Below are 22,085 nucleotides of genomic sequence, written 5' to 3'. Positions count from 1 at the left end.
GAAGCCTGCTTCTCCCTCTCCCACTCCCCCTGCTTGTGTTCCCTCTCTCGCTGTGTCTCTGTCAAATAAATAAATAAAATCTTTAAAAAAAATAATAAATAAATCAATTAAATTAAATTGCAATTCCTCCTACCCCCAATATTTTCTCTCTTCTGTTTGATTTTCTTCCAGAGTATTTATCTCCAACTAACATCCTATATTTTACATACTTATTTTATTTATTTCATCCCATTAGAACAAAAGATCTATGACAGCAGGGATTTGTATATTGTATTCAGTACCTTATCCTAAGGTCTGCAAAGTGAATGCCCAATAAATTTTTTTTATTCAATGAAATAATTTAGTCCAAAGCTGGCAAAAGAGAAGAGCTGTCAGAATTTACCAAATGTCTAAAAAGCCCAATCTCAAATTCTGATCTCTGGGTTGTTCTCATTTAAAAAGAAAAACAAATTATTGCAAGCCCTGTTCAACTTTTATAAGATATTCACACACAAATAATTTATGCTTACGGTGACTTCCTGGTTATTGAAAAATGTGAAATTTAGGGAAAACTTACAATTTCCTGTCAAAGAAAATAATGTGGATTTGATCTGAAGTACCTGAAGTGCAGATCTTAATGTTACTTACATTAAGTGGTTCGAGGATGTTGAGATGTACAAGGCAGACCATCAACTTCACTGTGATATCTATTGGCACACCATCAGGTATGGTGCAGGTAACATTCTCACCAGCTTTGGATTAGACGGACAGACAAAAAACAGTTCCTATATACAGGCTTAGAAAGTAGAAAAAATGAAGCAAACTACATCTTGTACGTAAGATCTCATTTACTTCATTCAGGGTAAATGATTCCAGAGCCAATTCTAATTTGACCAACTCTACTACTAGGTTTCTATACTTCCATCAGTCTGTCCTTTGGTAGGAATTATCCTTCCTACTCTTTTCCTAATAGTTTATCCACTTATCTGAAACCTATATAAACTCCCACACCTTCTATCAAAACTACAGAGAAAAACCAAAAAAAAAAAGAAAGAAAGAAAGAAAAAAGGAGAGAAAGACAAAAACGACCAATAGGTATATATGAGCTCTTTCTTTTTTAATTCAAAAGCCTCTTTTCAGGCTTTTAGGACACAGAGACTAAGAAAGGGATAAAATAAATACTACATTGTTTTCTAAACTTCATTACAGTAAAACAATTTTTAAAGCCCTGAGAAATCAAAGGAATTTTTATCCACATTTAAAATATTTTGTATTTTGTAAAGTCTAGTAAATTCCAAATAAGTTTCCATTTCAGAAAAAAACTGCAGCATAGAGAAACATCAGAGATTTATTTATCCTAAGTGGTGGAATAAAAACTAAAATTATATTAAAATGAAATAACTTCATGTTTTATAGAATTTGTCATATAAATTATAGAACTCCCTAAAGTTATGAAGTCATAGAAGAATTTGGACAAGTTTAATTAAGAGACTATTTTTATTACTAAGCTCCAATACAATAACTGATACAGAAAGCCAACTTAAGAAATTTAGTCTGCTCAATGAAAGTCCTAACATTTAAATTTATTTACACTAGACCATAAGTTCCATGAAGATAAAAACTAGTATACCTGACTCACAACTATATCCATAGCACAATTCTTCTGTAGACAGTGGCTATGGCATACCTATTAAAGATACAGTATGTACAGATGTATAAAGCAAAAATTTAATTTCAGAAATACAAAGTAAAACTCAATTTTATGCTGAAAGTAAGACATCTGCCTAAAATCATGTAACCCAGGAAGGCTGAAAATAAAAGGACAAAGATATAGTAGGCAAATGCAAACAAAAAGAAAGTAGGGGTCACACTCTCATCAGACAAGGTAGAATTCCTATCAACTATATTTTAATAAAGAGGTAAGAAGGAGGGCGCCTGGGTGGCTCAGTTGGTTAAGCGACTGCCTTCGGCTCAGGTAATAATCCTGGAGTCCCGGGATCGAGTCCCACATCGGGCTCCCTGCTCAGCAGCGAGTCTGCTTCTCCCTCTGACCCTCCTCCCTCTCATGCTCTCTGTCTCTCATTGTCTCTCTCGCAAATAAATAAAATCTTAAAAAAAAAAAAAAAAGAGGTAAGAAGGACATTTTATAATGCTACAGGACAGTGCTACTCAAAGGGAAGTCTGGGACCTGTAGCGGTCCACAAGCTGTTACAAGTTCAATCAGATAAGTACAAGAGATTAAGAGTAAGTATTTAGACACTTTAGTAGGAATTTGACAATGCTAGAGAAGGCAGTAGATATTATAGCCCCTATAGCTTAAATAATAGTTTATTAACTAATTTTTAACAGCAGTATATTTTACACCTCATTTTATTGTGAAGCTCAATAGAAATGCTTAATCCACCAATAAATGTTCTCATTTTCAAAAATGCATACAGGGGCGCCTGGGTGGCTCAGTTGGTTAAGCGACTGCCTTCGGCTCAGGTCATGATCCCAGAGTCCTGGGATCGAGCCCCACGGAAGGCTCCCTGCTCAGCGGAGAGCATGCTTCTTCCTCTCCCTCTCCCTGCTGTTCTGCCTACTTGTGCTCTCTCTCCCTCTCTGTCAAATAAATAAATAAAATCTTTAAAAAAAACAAAAAATGCATACAAAAAAACAACCATCTTTGCTCACCCTGGAAGTGTTTTAATGTCCTACTCTTCTGGACATATCTTTTCTTTAAAGTTATTTCATCAACTCTAAGATGCCAGATTTCAGATGCACCATTATTTTATATACTAAGAAAAACACCACTACTTAAACTGTGACATATCATTGATTTATGTTAAGATGTTTCCTGAATTCAGATATGCTAAATCATTAAGAAAGTAAAGAAAGAAGGAAGGAGGGGTAGATCAATGAAACAGAGCAAAATATATTAAACAACAAAATGACTAATATATCTATAATTAAAACCTGAACATAACTCTATTTTTCCTCAATATTTTCAAAACAATGGACAGCAATAATTTTCAACAGGAATGTAACTTTTGGGATGAAAGATCTTAAACAGAAAATATGGCTGCAAAACAGTCTGAAATGCACTCCCCCCACCCCCCGGTGTTTACTTAAATTATGCTTCCAGAAACATCCTCTGATCTTAGTATATTGCTCTTCTCTATTTTCCCATAATGTCAGGTTTATTACAGAAATTATCACACTATTCCTCCTATAATTAAATTGTATATACTTCATTAGAACCCCACTTCCCCTCCTTGAGGGCAGGAAATGTCATATTCATCTGTATATTCCCCAAACACCCAGCATAGGACCTTATAAGAAACTCTTTTCAAAGTGGGCTTTTCATTCCCCAACAACTTTCCTCTTCAATATTTATCTGTCCCATGTCTCATCGTGGGCCTTGTACTCTATGAATTAGCACACAAATTGATTTGTAAAAATGAATTACTACTTTACCATTAGGATGGATCATTTAAATAAAAGGCTTTTTGATTTTGCATAATTATACCTTAACCCAAAGGATTTTATGATGATGGAATTTTTAGGCACCATGAGGCCAGGGAGGGAGCTATTCTGAAGCAGGCAGTACTCAAGTACCAAGTGCCTCACCCTTCCCCACCACCACCAAAAGCCTCATGGGGTAGAGATGGAAGGTATTACATAGGAATTTTCTTTTAAGAACAGGCACATCTACTCTGCCCACAGAGTTCAATTTTGTTACAACCTCAGGGTCTTGCATGCTAATATTTTCACAGAACAGTTAATGGGTGTGATACAAAGAAAAGAGCAGGGATGAGGAAGAGAACTGAAAGAGACACTGCAAGCCACACCTCAGGTATGACTCTCTAACTAGATTCCTAACTACGTATTTTAAGTTTTCAAACAGGACAGTAATGAGATTAGTTTCTACTTTTTCTGTGAATGCTTAAGTTGGAAGTAGAAATTTTTCAATGAGAGTATTTTATCCTTTTTGAAAATTAAATTGCTTTAGATCTAAAAGTTTTTGATATACTGTTCAGTAATCCATTCTTTTTTCACATGTCACTAAAAAGACCCCAGGCAATGAGAAATGCCGTGTTCAAATGGATGTACTAAGAAATGAAAAGACTTTTTTAAGAAGATTTCTTGTGAGTAAATATTCACAAGAAAAAGATACAAAATCTCTATGAGGAAAGAAATGCTTCTGGAAAAACTTGTTATGAGAACATTAACTATCAATTTCAAAATGCCACATTATAAACAAGAGAGGATTATGTACATTATCCTATGAAGAAAAAACTACAACCTTTATTCTCTTCTGAAGTTCCTTCTTCTGCATTTTTTTCCAGCACAATTCCAGAAAAATCTGTAATTACCTAAAAGAATGGAGAAAAAAAAGAAATGATACAACAGATATATATGAAAAACCTCTTCACAATGCCAAGATTTATATAGTTAATTCAAATAATCCTTATATAAATGGACTATAAAAAGCAGAAGTCTCTTAAAAATAAGGAACCACTGTGATATATTAACATTTTTATATCATATGAACGAATGCTTAACTAAAGATATAGAATTCCTCCATATCAAACCAAACTACTTTTCCCAACAGCTTAGGAACTGAATCATAGCCATCAGTCTGGCTGCTGAGTCCTGCTACCCTGAAGTACAGACATATCTGGCATCTGTGATAATGGTGAGAGCTTTCATCATATAACTATATGTTATATTTCATTTGGAATTACTATGGAATCTAGAAATCTGTTTCCATACAGACTTTAAATATATAATTTAGTATGTAAGTAGCTTACTATATATAACTAAAGTGAGGAATTGTCAATTTATATAAATTTCTAAAATGCAGAAATGTGTCCAAAATCTAACAGAGAAACATTACATTTCCCTACCTCCAAAGCTTTGTCGTAATGTTTGTTAGAAATGTATAGTTCAGCTGCTATGTTAACATCTTCCATGGAGACAAGGCCCTGATGTTTTGAGAAAGCTTCTTCAATTATATTAATAGCTGAAGTAACATCATTGGCTTCATAGTAACTCCTAAAAAAAATAAATGACAAAATGGATGAATATTTATTTAACTCAGATTATAAAACTCATATCCTTGCTTAGACCATCTAACTATTAACTATGATTTTCATTTTCTTAAAATTGGGGAGGAGAAAAACTTTTCTTTAAAATCATAATCACAGCTGATGCAGAAAAAAATGGGCAACATCAGTATGACAATGTCATTATGCCAAGCATCTCACTCTCCAAAAGCTACCTCATGTCATTCCAGTTCATTCCCTGTCACCTAATTCCAACAACTCTTCCACCTCAGTGGGATCTACAAAGGATTCATCTACCTGTTTCATGTCCTGCAGCTTCCTGCCCTCACTTTCCTCCTTCTCCACAGACCAGCATTATAATTACTCCTTTGCACATCTCCTCACTTCTGCCCCTCTCTCCTTTCTGATAAAGTCATGTGATAAAACCCCAACCCTTGTTAATCCAAATATGCCTACTCTTCACCACCACCTGTCCATGCTGACTGGGCTCACTCCAAACTGACAATCATAAGCCTCAAGTGGGCCCATGGTGCTGATCAGCAATCTTGCTACAGTTACCTTGTCCAGTACTTTTCAAACTTGAATATGCATGCAAAGTAACCGGGGATCTTGTAAAAAGGCATCTTCTGATTCAGTAGAGCTGGGGTAGAGCTGAGATTCTACATTTATGACAGGATCCCAGGTGATGCAAATGCTGCAGCAAGGCCCCAAGGACCTAGACAACTATTTCTCATCTTCTCCTTTCTCTTCAAACCTCCAAAACTCTCTGATCCTCATTCTCAGCTGATAACCTTGCTTCTTAGTTTGCAAAGAGAACCAGATCATAACATCTCACATATTCCCAACATATCTTCCTAGTTACACATATCCATGGCCATATATTCCACCTTCTCCACTTATAAGGCCAACCCCCAACTAGATCCCATTCCCTCCAACCTACTCAAGGATCTCAAGCAATCGTCCCTTCTCTCATGAATCTTCAATGTGTTCCTCAATTGTGGATTATACCATCTGAATTCAAATAAACTGTAATTTTTCCCAACTTAAAAATTATCTCTTACCCCTATAACCCATACCAATTATCTCCCTATTCCTCTGCTCCCCTTAGAGCTGCCTATCCCCAAGGAACTCCCACCCCATCTCCAACACCAATATTCAGTCCTCATTTTACATGAGCTACCTGGACTATCTCACATAGATGATCATCCCTCCTCCTTGATGTGCTTTCTTCAGTATTTCTAGAAAATCACTCTCTTCATTTCCACCTACTTCATTGCCCATTTCCTTTCAGTATCCCTGCTGTTTCCTCCTCATCTTCCTGATTTCTAACACTGGAGGACCTCAGGGTTTAGTCCTCAGAACTCTTCCCTTGTCTGTGTGTGTGTGTCTGTCTCTCTCTCTCTCTCACACACACACACACACACCCACAAACACCATTTCCTATCAGAAAATCCTGAGAGCTCAGCCTTCAAAATACATCTAGAATCTGATTACTTCTTACCACCTCCTGCACTTTTATCCTGGACCAAACTACTATTATCCCTTTCATAGATTGTTGCAATAATTTCCTAACTGGTCTTCCTGCTTCTGCCCTTACCAGTCCTCAAACCATCCTCAAAATAACAGTCAGAACTGATTTAAAGTTAAAGTCAAATTATGCCACTCTTCTACTCAAAACCTTCTAATGACTTCCAAACTCATTCAGAGTAAAACCTAAAGCACTTAAAATGGCCTGCTAGGGCCAAGTGACCTTTTCCTGACATCTCTCTGATCTCAGCTCCTGCTATGTTCCCTTAAACCTTCAGCTTGTTCCCAGAACATACCTCAGCACTTGCCATTTCCTTTGCCTGTGACACTCTTCCCTAAATATCTGCTCCCATACCTCCTTCAGTTTACTTTCAGGTCGTATGATCATAATATAGGGAATTGAGTCCTTCTCTAACCACCCTATTTAAAATAATATACCCTTGGGGGCCTGGGTGGCTCAGTCGTTAAGCGTCTGCCTTCGGCTCAGGTCATGATCCCAGGGTCCTGGGATTGAGCCCCGCATCGGGCTCCCTGCTCTGCGGGGAGCCTGCTTCTCCCTCTCCTACTCTCCCTGCTTATGTTCCCTCTCTCACTGTGTCTCTCTCTGTCAAATAAATAAATAAAATCTTTAAAAAAAAAAAAAAAAATATATATATATACACCCCTATACTTCAGCTTCCCATCCCTTTTCTGCTTCATTTTTTTCTTCATATCCCTTATTAACATTTGACATAGTATATATTTCGTTGTTTTTGTTTATTCCTTGTCTCCCTCAACTAAAATGTAAGCTCCACAAGGGCAAGGAAAATTATAACTCATTCACTACTGGATCTCCTGGTGTCTTATACACTGCCTAACACATAATTTATATTTAATAAATATTTCTGGAAGAAAAGTAGCATCTGAGAGAAATCCTAATAAACTGAAGTTATGGTAACATAATTCCATGTAGGAAGGATCTCTGTGACAGTGGCAAAACTATTCATCCTCACACTTTCCCAACAAAAATATTATAAATAATACAGGTGGAAAACAAATTTACTATCAAAGGTCAACTAATAGTTCATAAAATAGAGGCTTAGTGGGCTAATCACTATGACAGCTAGAGATGTGACCAATAGCAGATAACCTGAAAAGTTCCTCAATGCTCATCATATACATCAGAGGATCAACTTAGAGTTGCCTTGCCTCAACACATTACTTAAAATTGCTTCTGGTATTCTTACATAACCCATCCTTATGATAACAGGGAGTGATTTCACAACTAAGCATCCTCACAACAATGGCCACAAAGTTAACAGGGTTAACCCTAAGATACCCAGATGAAAATGGTTGATCCTGGGCTGAAATACCATATAACAGATATCCCTACAATAGAGAGCTTATGACAAGACGTTATTTAGCCAAATGCTCTTGCTTTGCTTTGATGTACAGCATATTGGAAAGTAAACGTAGTAGTACATAATATTTTAGAATAAAATATATATCACAGTCAGTAGCATATGTCAACTATAAAGAACATTTTTTTGTCTTAAAATGTTATTCTAATACTGACTAAAGATAAAATGATTATAAAAAACCCCAGATCACAAACATTTCATTAGCACATTTACAACAAACAATTAAAAATAATATAACTGCAAATGTACATAACTTCAACTAAGTCATGGAAACCTGGCAGCCTAATCATCCTTTTAGAACATGCCCCACTTTTAAGTTTCTGAACACTTGAAAGGCAATTGTACATACAAATTTTTCTGAGTAACCACAGAGCTGACTTGCAAACAGAAAAGTACTGAAAAAAATAAAAAACTACCTCTATATTTAAGCACAGTATAAAAATATAGGAAGTAAAACACTTCTTTGAACCTCAATAAAAAATATACTTTACTTCAAATATGTGTTTTGATTTGTAAAATAAGATGATTAACAGGAGCATCTATATATACTCCAAACTTACTTTGCCATATCTCTAGCCAATTGCATAAAACGTTCTCCATCAGATGGAGACAAAAGGTTTAAAATACGCCTATAACCATCCATTGCCATCTTATGATCTCCCATCTGTTCATAAAGGCTTGATCGCTCCCACAGATAACGGACATTAGTAGGTTCATATTTAAGAGCTAAAAAGAAAAAAAAATTACAGATTTACTACAAAAACGGGTTCATGATACCTGGTTAAGACCAATCCTCTTTTCAGAAAATTTAATTAAAAAAAACCACTAGTAATATTTGAGCAGACATTTGAATGAAGAGGAATGAAATGTGGGGAGCTTTGGAGCATGAAATTTGGGCCATGCAGAAGAAACAGACAATACAAAGACCTCAAGGAAGGGGAAGGATTTGGCACACTGAGACAATCATAGGAGAGGGCATAGGGTAGATGATAAAAGCACTTGGAATACCCGTGTTATTCCTGAGAGCACCCCCAGCCCCAGCCCCATTTCTCTGTTTCTCCTTTGTTTGAATGACTTCTTCGGACCAATTTGTCACCCCACCTGTCTGTTTAATAAATCTTCTACACTGTCTATAAAAAACAAAACAAAAACAAAACAAAAAAAACCACTCTAAACTAATTCTCCAATAGAGCTAAGTGGGTTAATTCCGGAACAAAACTACTTTCACAGGAACTCTCAACTAAGTTTAGTCTAAGACCAGACAGAACCTGAATCTCTATATTAATCTTCATTTGGTCACTCTCGTGTGATGTTAACCCTCAAGGAACAGCTTAGAACCAACAATGATCTTAGCAGGAAATTGAAGGTACTGTTCTTCTACCAACTTTTGTGCTGTATTAGCTCACAATATAAAGCTGTTGATAAACATGAAAGCAGAGAGACCCCCAAATACTTACCTCTGGGATGCCAGAATATAAGGAATAAATATACTTCAGCTAACATCACCCCAAGGTAGTAAGTACAATTATCAAAAAATCTGATATGTAACATTTTATCAAACAAAATAAGAAAAACATTTTAATTACCTTTTGTGTAGCAAAAAATAGCCTGCTTAATATTGTCTTGTTCCAGAGACATTTCTGCCAATCTAACCCATTCTTCGGTGTCACTAGGATTTAAATGTGCAGCAATCAACTCAAACTGAAGAGATTTTTCCATGTCACCTTGGTCCTCATATATCATAGCAAGAGTAGAAAATGGCTCATAAGCCAGAGGAGCTAAAATGAATTAAAAAAACAAATTCTACTGGCTGAAGAAAGAGGCATGAGATGACATCAATCCCATGGTTCAAACTATGGATCCTTTTTTTAATGTTTAAACTCTTTAAAACACTCTAGCAGAATTATACAAACTACTTAATAGAATTTAGAATAAAAATTAAATTTGCTTTACTTCATGTTCATACACAATTAGTGTTTTAGTATTACTGTCTCTGAGCCAAGTGTAATTTCATGAAAAAATTCTACTCTCCACCATGCACCCCTCATGAAAATCCCCATTTGCTAAGGTTAAACATGGCTCAATAACTCAGCAAGTTCATCCCAAAGAACATCATCACATCAGTGTTTATTTAATCTTCATGATCCATCCACCACAGGTGTATGGGATGAACGGACTAAGGATGGCTAAACTGCACCTAACTGAGGATATCAAAGTGAATAGTTAATCTACATTTCTGAAATGTTTCTGAAATGAAGTTCTAAGATTAAAATTAAAGATAATTGTTAAAAATAAACAATTATAAACTGGAATAAAGGAACAGATAATATTGGAAAGTAGGAACCAAACAAAATATCCTTAAGGAAAAGTTTGGTTAATCTTGTCTGGTGGAATAGAAAAAAAGCAGTGACCTCAAATTATCCTAATGAGTAATCTAGGAAATTTTTTTTTTTTTTAAGTAAGCTCTACACCCAACATGGGGCTTCAACTCACAACTCCAAGATCAAGAGTTGCATGCTCTACCAACTGAGCTGGCCAAGTGCCCCAATCCAGGAAATGTTTAACAAGACTTTCAGGAGGGTTGGCTGGGAAGATGGTAGAGTAGGACCGTAACCCCTTCTCATCCCATGGATACAACTAGATAACATTCATTTCAGCGTAAATAACCCAGAATATGATCTGAAGACTGGCAGAACAAATGCCACAATTAAAAGTAGAGAGGAAGCCACGTTGAAGAAGGGAGGAAGGGCAAAGACACAGTCTGGGAGAGAAATGGATGGGGCTGTCCATAGTGGAGAGTAAGCCCATAGTGTGGAGAAGGGTGAAAAATAGACTTCCACAGTGAAAAGCCTAAATGAAAGAGGACCAAACCACAGCAAGAGACCAAAGCAAAACCAATATAAGTAATATGCCTGATAGAGAATTTAAAGTAATGATCATAAAGATACTCACTGGACTTGAGAAGAGTGGAGACCCTTAACACAGAGATAAAGAAGAACCAATCATAGATCAAAAATACAATAAATGAAATTACAAATACACTTGATAGTTGGGGCACCTGGGTGGCTCAGTTGGTTAAGCATCAAACTCTTGATCTCAGCTCAGGTCTTGAACTCACGGTTGTGAGTTCAAGCCCAACATTGGGCTCCATGCTGGATGTGGAGTCTACTTTAAAAAAAAAAAGAAAATACACTTGATGGTATAAGCAGCAGGCTAGATGAAGCAGAGGAACAAATTAACAACTTGGAAGACACAGTACTAGAAAGTAACCAAGCTGAGCAAAGGAGAGGAAAGAAAATAATGCAAATTGAGAATGGTCTTAGGGAACTCAATGACTCCATCAAGCATAATAACATGCGATTTATAGGGATCTCAAAAGAAGAAGAGACAAAGGGACAGAAAATTTATATGAAGAAATAATAGCTAAAAACTTCCCTAATCTTGAAGAGGAAACAGATGCCCAGATCCAGGAGGCACAAAGATCCCCCCAAAATGCAACCCAAAGAGGCTCACACCAAGATGCATAGTAATTAAAATGGCAAAAAGTAGTGATAAAGAAATAATTTTAGAAGTAGCAAGAGAAGGGGTGCCTGGGTGGCTCAGGTGGTTAAGCATCTGACTCTTGATTTTGGCTCAGGTCATGAGATTGAGCCCCCACATCAGGCTCCATGCTCAGCAGGGAGTCTGCTTTTTTTCCTTTTCCTTCTGGCCCAACCCCCCACTCTCTCTCTCTCTCTCTCAAATAAATAAATAAATCTAAAAAAAAAAAAAAGGCAGCAAGAGTAAAGAAGACAGTTACATACAATGGAAACCCTATATGACTATCAGCAGATTTTTCAGCAGAAACTTTGCAGGCCATAAGAAAGTGTTAGGATATATTCAAAGTGCTGAAAGGGGAAAGTCTGCAGACAAGAATACTCTATCCAGCAAGGCTATCATTCAAAATAGGAGAGTTTCTCAGACAAACACTAAAGGAGTTCATCACCATTAAACCAGCCCTTAGAAGAAATATTAAAGGGGACTCTTTTGAGTGGAAAGGAAAGAATTTAAGTGAGAATATGAAAAGTAAAAAACACGAAGGCAATAAAAATAAGTATTTCTGAAAAATCAGTCAAGGGAGAGTGGGCTAGCAAGATGGTGGAGGAGTAGGAAACATAAATTTCGCCCAGTCCCAGGAATTCACCTAGATAGTTATTAAACCATTGTGAACACCTACAAACTCAACAGGAGATCAAAGAAAAGAATAGCAGCAACGCTATGAACAGAAAAGTGACCACTTTCTGGAAGGTAGGACATGCGGAGAAGTGAATCCGAGGCCATATGTGGGAAGATAGACCAGGGGGGTGGGTGGAGGGAGCCTCTATCAGGCAGCTACCGGCAAGTGATAGAGCAGCAGAGCACAAAATCAGAACTTTTAGAAGTCTGCTCCGGTGAGGGACGTCGCTCCAGTGGCTAAGCGGGGGGTGGAAACTTCGCTGGGACAGTGTGGTCTCAGGACGCTCAGGGTCACAGAAAGACTGAGGGTGCTTGAGTGTGGCAGAACCTCCCAGGTATCGGTAGCAGGGAAGCTGGCCACAAAGAGTGAGCTGAGGAGTAGGTTCTCAGCTTGGGGCTGCCATAAACCGTGATGGCCGGCAGTCGGGCAACCACTCTTCGAGCAGGGGCCCAACAAGCAGCAGATCAGGGGAGACTCCCCTTTGTCCCCCAGGAGGAGCAGCACAAGAGTGTGCCTCAGGAATCTACTGGATTTGGAGACTCCAAACGGGGTCATGGGCCAGAGACAGAAATGCTCGGGCACAGGCTGGGTGAGCTCAGAGTGAGGCCAGAGACCACGGAGACAGGAGTGACTGACTGCTTTTCTCTGAGGGCGCACTGAGGAGTGGGGCCCTGAGCTCTTGGCTCCTCTGGGGCCAGAGACTGGGAGGCCACCATTTTCATTCTCATCCTCCAAAGCAGCGCAGAAAGCCTTCAGGGAACAAAAGTTACCAAGAGCAAACCCGAGTGGGTTACTTAGTCTGGCCCCTGGCAAGGGTGGTGCAATTCTGCCTGGGGCAAAGACATTTGAGAATCACTGCAACAGGCCCCTCACCCAGAAGATCAGCAAGAACATCCAGCCAAGACCAAGTTTACTGACCAATGAGAACTGGAAAACTCCAGCGCTAGGGGAATACAGCACATAGAATTCATGGCCTTTTCCCCATGATTCTTCAGTCTTTCAAAGATATTTTTTTTAATTTTCTTTATTTTCTTCTTTTTCTACTTCTTTTCTTTAAATTTTTCTTCTTTCTTTTTTCAACCAACTTCTTATAAAGTCCTTTTTTTTTTTAAATGCATCTTTTTTTTAAGATTTTATTTATTTTTTTGACAGAGACACAGAGAGAGAGGGAACACAAGCAGGGGGAGTGGGAGAGGGAGAAGCAGGCTCTCCGCTGAGCGGGGAGCCCGATGCGGGGCTCGATCCCAGGACCCTGGGATCATGACCTGAGCCGAAGGCAGACACTTAACGACTGAGCCACCCAGGCGCCCCTAAATAAATAAAATCTTAACAAAAAAAATTGATGAGCCTTTAGCAAGACTCATCAAAAAAGGGCACAAATAAAATCATAAATGAAAGAGGAGAAATAACAACAAACACCACAGAAATAAAACAACTGTAACAGAATATTATGAGAACCTATACGCCATCAAATTGGACAACTTAGAAGAAATGGATAAATTCCTAGAAATATAACCTATCAAAACTGAAGCAAGAAGAAATAGAAAATTTGAACAGACCAATTAGCAGCAATGAGATTGAAGCAGTAATCAAAAACTCCAAAAAAACAAAAGTCCAGGAATAGACAGCTTCACAGGCAAATTCTACCATTTAAAGAAGAGTTAATACCTATTCTTCTCAAATCATTCCTAAACATACAAGAGAAAGGAAAACTTCCAAATTCACCTCTATGAGGTATTACCCTGATACCAAAACCAGATAAAGACACCACAAAAAAAAAAAAAAAAAGAGAACCACAGGTCTATATCTCTCATGAAAATAGATGCAAAAATCCTCAACAATGTATTAGCAAACCAAATCCAACAATACATTAAAAAATCATACACCAGGATCAAGTGGGATTATTTCCAGGATGTAAGGGTGGTTCTTTATTTGCAAAACAATCAACATGATAAGATACATCAATAAGGTAAAGGATGAAAACTACATGATCATTTCAATAAATGCAGACAAAGTACAACATCAACTCCTGATTAAAAAAAAAAAAACCCTCTGCAAAGGAGGTCTAGAGAGCACATACCTCAACATAATAAAGGCCTTATATGAAAAACCCACAGCCAACACCATACTCAATGGTGAAAAACAGAGCTTTCCCTTAAGGTCGAAGCAAGACACTCTCATCACTTTTATTCAACACAGTACTGGAAGTCCTAGCAATAGCAAGTAGATGACATAGTGAAATAAAACGCATCCAAATTGGTAAGGAAGGAATAAAACTCTCATTATCTGCAAATGACATGATACTATATATAGAAAACCCTAAAGACTCCACCAAAAAATTACTAGAATTGATAAACGAGTTCAGTAAACCCACAGGATACAAAATCGATGTACAGCAATCCATCACATTCCTATACACTACTAATGAAGCAGCAGAAAGTGTTTTAAGAAAACCATCCAAGGGGCACATGGCTGGCTTAGTCAGTAAAGCATGCAGCTCCAGATCTCAGAGTCATGAGTTTAAGCCTGATGCTGGGTGTAGAGCTTACTTAAAAAAAAAAGAAAGAAAACAAAAGAATCCCATTTACAATTACACCAAAAACAATAAAATATTTAGGAATAAACTTAACCAAAGAGGTGAAAGACCTGTATTGTGAAAACTATGAAACACTGATGAAAGAAATTCAAGACATTGCAAAGAAATGAAAAGACATTCCATGCTCACGGATTAGGAGAACAAATATTATTAAAATGTCTATGCTACCTGGGCGCCTGGGTGGCTCAGTTGGACAAGCATCTGCCTTCGGCTCAGGTCATGATCCCAGGGTCCTGGGATCGAGTCCTGCACTGGGCTCCCTGCTCAGAGGGGAGTCTGTCCCTCCCCCCTGCTCATGCACTCACTCTCTCTCTCAAATAAATAAAATCTTTTAAAAAAATGTCTCTGACATCGGCTATAACATTTTTCTTTATGTCTCCTGAGGCAAGGAAAATAAAAGCAAACACAAGCTACTGGAACTACATCAAAAGTTTCTGCACAGCAAAGGAAACAATCAACAGAACTAAATAAAAGACAACCTGGTGAATGGGAGAAGATATTTGCAAATGACCTATCTGATAAAGGGTTAGGATCCAAAACATATAAAGAACTGATACAACTCAATACCCAAAAAAACAAATAATCCAATTTAAAAATGGGCAGAAGACACGAATAGACATTTCTCCAAAGAACACATCCAGATGGCCACAGACACATAAAAGTATGCTCAACATCACTCCTCACCAGGGAAATAGAAAGCAAAACTACAGTGAGATATCACCTCACACCTGTCAGAATGGCTAAAATTGGAAACAAAGAAACAAGTGTTGGCAAGGATGTGGAGAAAAAGGAACCCTCATGTACTGTTGGTGGGTATGCAAACTGGTGAAGCCACTGGGGAAGACAGTATAGGGAAGCGAGTTTAATTTTAAAAAATTAAAAATGGAACTACCCTATGGCCCAGTAATTGTACTACTGGGTATTTACCCAAAATATACAAAAACATCCTGATGTTTATAGCAGCATTATTTATAATACCCAAATTATGGAAGCAACCCAAGTGTCCATTGCTAGATGAATGGACAAAGAAGATGTAAGATAAATATATAAGGGAATATTATTTAGCCGTAAAAAAGAATGAAATCTTGCCATTTGCAACAACATGGATAGAGCAAGAGAGTATAATGCTAAGCAAAATAAGTCAGAGAAAGACAAATACCATTATGATTTCATTCATATGTGGAATTTAAGAAACAAAACAAATGAGCAAAGAAAAAAAGAGAGAGACAAACCAAGAATAGACTCTTAACTGTAGAGAACAAACTGATGGTTACCACAGGGGAGGTGGGTGGATGGATGGGGGAAATAGGGGACGGCGATTAAAGAGTACATTTATCATGATGAAAACAGTAAAATTAACAAAAGAAAAAAGACTTCTAACAGGACCCTCATCTAGATAAAAGGAAATGCCAAAATACTGAAAAGATAAATTAAGAGTTCACTGTATTATAACTACCTAAGCCACTATGCAGGGCATTATTTGGCAACACATCAGGAAACCAAAATAATAAATATTAAGTGATTAGTCAGAAAGTCATTTCTGAAGATATCCTTCAATATGCCCCAGATGTGCAGTTTAAAGAAGGATAATAAGTATAAACTGTGTCGTTTATCAAAAAGTAGATTGAAATACTCTAGCTCTGCCTAATCTGGAAAGTGAAAGAAAAAAAAAGAACACTTTTTAAATGGTTTTAACATGTGCTTGCCATATTTAAAAAAGACTAATGCTACAAAAGTCTAAAACCCCAAAATAAAACATTAAAAAACAAACAAAAACAAAAAAGAAGCCTGGTAGAGTTCAATAGATATTAATATTTCATTGAGCCATACTGGGATTTTCATTTTCTTGGTAAGGACTTCTACTCAATGTGAAAGTGGCATATCACTGTTATATCACCTCAAGCTTCTGAACATATTTTCCAAATAATACAGTGAAGTGCTCCTCCATTTGTTTTAAAAGTCACACTATTAAAATGCTATTATCAATAATCCCCACAAAAACCACCTTGTCTTATGATTTCCATGCACATCAATATCGCCTCTTCACGTTCTCCTCGAGCAAAGCGAATGTTGGCTTCACCCATGAGACCCCTCAGAGCTCTGGGAAGTTTACTTCGAGGCCTTTTCTCCTGTATAGAAAAAAAAAAAAACAACAAAAAACATTTAGCTAAAATATAGTAATATTTTAGATTTCAATTCCAACCAAATTAATAAATGCAGAAGATAATGAAAATGAAATTTCTTTTTAAAACTTCTTAATATTCTAAACTGGGAACTAAGGACTAAAAACTTCAATACTGACTCATTAACATTCAAGTCTGTATTTCAGGAAAAAGTCTAAAATTAATCTCAGGAAAGAAATTATTCTAAAATATTCTCCAAAAAGAAATACCTCAGAAAACTAAAAAACAAAAACAAACTTCCTACAGTAGGAAGTTCAAAGCACAATAAAATATATGAAGAAAGCAAAAACCAGTATGGTCAGGAATCACTAATTACTAATTAGAATAAATAACAAATGTAGAACCTGATGCTGCAAAATGGACTTATGTGCCAGGAAACTTCTTATAATATAACCTACTGAAGATTCTCCTTCCTTCAAATTTATCTACTCAGAATAAACTTGATTAAAAAAATATCAAGTTACATTGGGGCACCTGGATATTTAAGTCAGTTAAGTGTCTAACTCTTGCTTTCGGCTCAGGTCATGATCTCAGGGTTGGTCATGAGATGGAGCCCTGTGTGGAGCTCCGTGCTCAGCAGGGAGTCCGCTTGAGATCCTCTCCCTCCCCACTCCCCCACCCACCCACCCCTGCTCTCACTCATGTGTGCATTCTCTCTCTCACTAATAAATAAATCTTAAAAAAAATATATCAAGTTATAATATGGACCTTTTATTTATTTTTTTTAAAGACTTTATTTATTTTTTGACAGAGAGAGAGACAGCGAGAGAGGGAACACAAGCAGGGAGAGTGGGAGAGGGAGAAGCAAGCTTCCCGCCAAGCAGGGAGTCTGATGTGGGGCTCGATCCCAGGACCCTGGGATCATGACCTGAGCCGAAGGCAGATGCTTAATGACTGAGCCACCCAGGCGCCCCATGATATGGACCTTTTAATAGCAAAACCACAGCACATTCTGACACATGCATAATTAAGGTTTTGCATTTTTTAAAAATCTCTAAGATGAAACATAGGAAACCAGTAACAGTTGTCTCCTATGTCCTTCCTTACAGTTTGAATTCTTTCCAAATATATGTATAATTTAAAGATTCCTTTTTCAATTACTATGTCACATTTTTACCTTCCATTTATAAATACTAAAATAAATATTTACTTTCATCATTTTCTTGGTTTCACGATTGAGAACCATCTCCAGCACAAACACATCACCCGCAGTGGGTTGCTCAGGTGTTTCTTCTTCCTCCTCCTCCTCTTCTTCCTCTTCCTCCTCATCATCTTCATTCTCTCCAAGCATGGAAGCAAAGACCTTGTGAACTGACTTACTGACTCCATCTGACATTTCTCCTGAAGAAAGACACATTAAGGATGTTGGATAAAACAGACAGTTAATATGTTTAAGGAAGGACACAATTTTTTAAAAACCCACAAATTCTGAGCAACAAATAGTCATTCTCATGAAATCATAACAATCATCTTAAGAATTATGAACATCCAAAATAAATATAAAAAGAAATGTGTAAAATATAACACTGCCAATCAATAAAATTTATTCCAGTAACAGAAAGGAAAAAAAATCATATGATCATCTTGATAAGGAGAAGCATTTGATAAAATCCAATTCCTAATAATAAATAAAAAAATAATAAATTTATCATTCCTAATAAAAATTCTAAGTCATCTAGAAATGGAAGGGAATAGCTTTAATTTGATAAGCAGTATCTACAAAAAAATTTTCCACACAGTTAATGGTGAATTATTCAGTTACTGGGAATGAGACAAGGATGTTATCACCACTCCTTTCAACATTTTGCTAGAGGTCCTGGATAATGTAAAAGAGAAAAGGCACAGAGATGGAAAGGATGAAATAAAACTGTCATTATTCACAGATGTGATCATGTATATAGAAGATCCAAAAGAATGTACATACAAACTGCCAGAATACATGAATTAAGCCAGGTTCCTGGATTCAAGGTCAATATACAAAAATTAACTGTAGTTTTTTTATCAGCAATAATGAACTGAAAGTGAAATTAAAAGAAGGCCCTATTTGCATGATGTGTAGGAAAGGTACTCAAGAGCAAGAATTTAACAGTGATACTCAGTAATGCATAGGAGAAAAAAGACAATTCCAGTGGCCATATATTCCAATTAGCAGACTTTGTCAAACTTGTTCAAAACTGACCCTTCTGTTGTTTTGAATATATGTGCACACTCACCAAGGGTCCTGATAGAGCTCTGGGATGATTCCTTCCTGGGAAATGGGAAGTTTTATATCTTAAAAGGACTGATGGGATTATTTGAGCTGAGGCAATCTAATACATGATGCCTACTGCTCCTGATGAGCAAGAATCGACTCAGTTAATCCCCTTTTCTAGGGAGGGCCTGATGGCCACTTCTCAGGGGCAGCTTTAGTCAACCAAGACTGGGAGGCACCCAACGGTGCTTCTACTACAGTTACCCCTCAAAGACCTGATGATGGAAGAGCTATTCCTCCCCTAGGCAGATAAGACCCACAAGTTATTAGAACAATTTCAGTCCTCTTTTCCACCCCACCTGCCTGACAAGGTAAGAAACCGTAGTAACCCCAATTTGCTCTCCTTTTTGCCCCTTCTTCTCCACTTGATCGAAGAAGGCAGGAATAAAGCTTGTTTTCTGTCTATCCTATTAGTATGCATTCTCTATGTAAAGAGAGCTGCATGGGGGGGGGGGGGGGAAAGACTCTACTACTACTCCCAAGAACAAGAAAGTTCAATTTAGTTCTCAATCAGACACTATACACAAAGCTACATTCTAATTGATGGTTCAGTATCCCACGTAACTTGTCATGGGCAGATGAATACTAGGAACTATTATCAGTATTCTGATCACTAGAAAGGTATATGAATCACTGGAAATTAATGAATTTGCATTCATCAATTAGACTCTGATGGCTTTAATGAGTTTGGGACTAACCAAATCTAGTATCTGGACATGCAGAGCTGAGGACTGGATTCTAGAATGAGGCGGCATACCAAGATACCTACTGTGTGTGAGGACCCATCTGGGCAGCCAACGGGACTTCCACTCTGGCATTTCTATCTTATCTCCTATAACTAAAGCAGTGGTTTGGAAGTCACTTTGTATGGAAGTACAAACCATTACAATTTGGGGGAGTACAGTCTGGAAGTAATTAGTAACTGAAAGAGCCAATTTAAAAAACAATGACCCCAAAAAGGCTCCCATCTGAAACACCTTTCCAAAGGGCACCTGTGCAGCTCAGCCGGTTAAGCAACTGACTCTTGATTTTGGCTCAGGTCATGATTTCAGGGTCCTGGGATGGGTGGCGTGGGCCTCTGCGCTCAGTGGGGAATCTGCCTGAGGATTCTCTCTCTCCCTCAGCCCCTACCCCCAAGTGGCACATGCACATGCTTGCTCTAAAATAAATAAATCTTTTAAAAAATAAAAATAAACACTTTTCCACAAAAATAACCCACAAAACCACCCATCACCATATTCAATAACTCCACAAATTATTGAGCACTATGCTGATAAACCAGGTAATCAACAACAGAATACCACTGCAATGAAAAAAACAATGTTTTCATTAAATTATTAGGTACTCTTAATATTTAATGCAGGTGGCAAATGATTTTAACATACCTTCATTGACATCTTTGTCTCGCGATTTGGTGGAGTCAATTCCTGATGATGATGGAACTTCAGAGTCATTTGGATTTTCTTCAGCTGATAACTTTCCTTTTTCCTGAAGACTCTGTGATTGAAAATTAATGATTCCAAAAAATAATGCAGATTTAGTTCTCTCCAGTTGGGAATAGGGCATTTCCCTCATTTTCTTTCTAAAAAACTCGAGCTCTACAAACACATACAGTATGTGGAATCCGAACCTGAACAGTCAAAGCATTTCAGAGTACTTAGATCTCATCCCCCACGTCTGTCTGCATCAGTCACTTATAAAAAATAATTTAAAATACCTTGATGATTTCATGAATCTACACATTGTATCCTAGCTTTTTAAGTGAAAAGAGATGGATCATTATTAGCTGCATGAATTAGGAGAGAACCCAGTTAATTTCAAAGGGTGAGATTATTTTTATTTTCCCTCGGACTTCATGTGAGTGAGAAGATAAGGAAAGTTCAGATATTCTAAAGTATGAAAAATTATGCGAGTGAAGATTTTGTTATCAGACAAGAAAATTCGCCTTTTTGTAGAAGATTACATCAATACCACTGGGAGACGCCCCAGAGACGGGCCCTCGGTTGAGAAATAAACTGCCGCCTAAAGAAGAGAGTGAGTTGCTCACCCGAACACAAAAGAAACCTAGTGGCAAAGCTCGGACTAGAATCAGAAACTCTGACGGGGTGAGGGAGGACGGCGGTGGGGAGAGAAGGGGAGAGAGAGACAGAGGTTACCACAGAAACAAGCTTTTTGGCGGGGGGAGTTTTTAAAGAGGAGCTTAACACAAGGATGAGAGGTGAGAACCGGGGCTTGGGGAAGAAGGGGAAGAATCTGCTGGGAGTTCGGCCCGCCCCATCACAGCGAATGGGGCCATATAAGTCCCCCACATCTAGGTGTATTAGGGCGACAAGACAGTGAGGAGAATCCTGGCCTAGCATCGCCTCACTTTCTTCTCGCGGGTTTTTCTCTCTTCTCTCCGCCTTTCGAACTCCTCAAAGGAGATCTTCCCTTCCAGGTAGTCGATGAGCTCCGGGCTGAAACCCGACATGTCTGCAGGGTGCGGAGACACAGCACCACGAACCAGGACAGAGAACCGGAAAAGCAAGATTTTATCCTGCTCCGGGGCGCCGCGAGAAGCGAGCCGGCGTTCTCCTGGGAAACGGGCCCGGCCGGCGCTGCGGCCGCTGCGCTCGGGTTCCGCGGGAGCATCTGGTCCGGCTTCCTTCCAGGCGGCGGAGCGGGATCTTCTGGGCGGAGTCCGGAGCTCTGGACCTCGCCTGCTATGCTGGTTTACGCCTCCTACTTAAGATGATTGGGGAGTTAAAAACAGGACAGGACAGGACAGGACAGGAAAGGAAAGGAGAGGAAAGGAGAGGAAAGGAGAGGAAGAAGGAAAGAAAAGAAGAAAGAAAAGAAAAGAGAAGAGAAGAGAAGAGAAGAGAAGAGAAGAGAAGAGAAGAGAA

At 38.0% G+C, this 22,085-nt stretch overlaps 2 protein-coding genes across 4 annotated transcripts in view; both read right to left on the bottom strand.

The window, feature by feature from the left end:
- GTF3C3 (general transcription factor IIIC subunit 3) overlaps positions 1 to 21,827 on the bottom strand; it is a 39,027-nt gene extending 17,200 nt beyond the window's left edge. For 2 of the 3 annotated variants that reach the window (XR_004679630.1, XM_035007486.1), the window contains exons 1-9: positions 21,569 to 21,827; positions 20,586 to 20,697; positions 18,100 to 18,290; positions 16,772 to 16,895; positions 9,541 to 9,732; positions 8,515 to 8,680; positions 4,869 to 5,016; positions 4,265 to 4,334; positions 628 to 731 (exon numbers count right to left, since the gene is read on the bottom strand). Coding sequence is in view for 2 of the 3 variants with exons in the window: in XM_035007486.1 (XP_034863377.1) it covers positions 628 to 731; positions 4,265 to 4,334; positions 4,869 to 5,016; positions 8,515 to 8,680; positions 9,541 to 9,732; positions 16,772 to 16,895; positions 18,100 to 18,290; positions 20,586 to 20,697; positions 21,569 to 21,670 (1,209 nt within the window). In the remaining variant the exon portion in view is untranslated. The remainder of the gene's footprint in view (positions 1 to 627; positions 732 to 4,264; positions 4,335 to 4,868; positions 5,017 to 8,514; positions 8,681 to 9,540; positions 9,733 to 16,771; positions 16,896 to 18,099; positions 18,291 to 20,585; positions 20,698 to 21,568) is intronic. The other variant, XM_035007485.1, reaches the window with a different exon arrangement.
- Positions 21,828 to 21,858: 31 nt separating this feature from the next.
- Positions 21,859 to 22,085, bottom strand: part of CUNH2orf66 (chromosome unknown C2orf66 homolog) — a 10,307-nt gene continuing 10,080 nt past the window's right edge. Inside the window, exon 3 of the mRNA XM_035007487.1 lies at positions 21,859 to 21,921. The gene's annotated coding sequence lies outside the window, so the exon portion shown is untranslated. The remainder of the gene's footprint in view (positions 21,922 to 22,085) is intronic.

The sequence above is a fragment of the Mirounga leonina genome, unplaced genomic scaffold (genome assembly GCF_011800145.1).
Source record: "Mirounga leonina isolate KUSES-001 unplaced genomic scaffold, KU_Mleo_1.0 Mir_151, whole genome shotgun sequence".
NCBI lineage: Eukaryota > Metazoa > Chordata > Mammalia > Carnivora > Phocidae > Mirounga > Mirounga leonina.
Note: the sequence above shows the minus strand (reverse complement) of the source record. Positions and strands in the feature narration are given on the sequence as shown.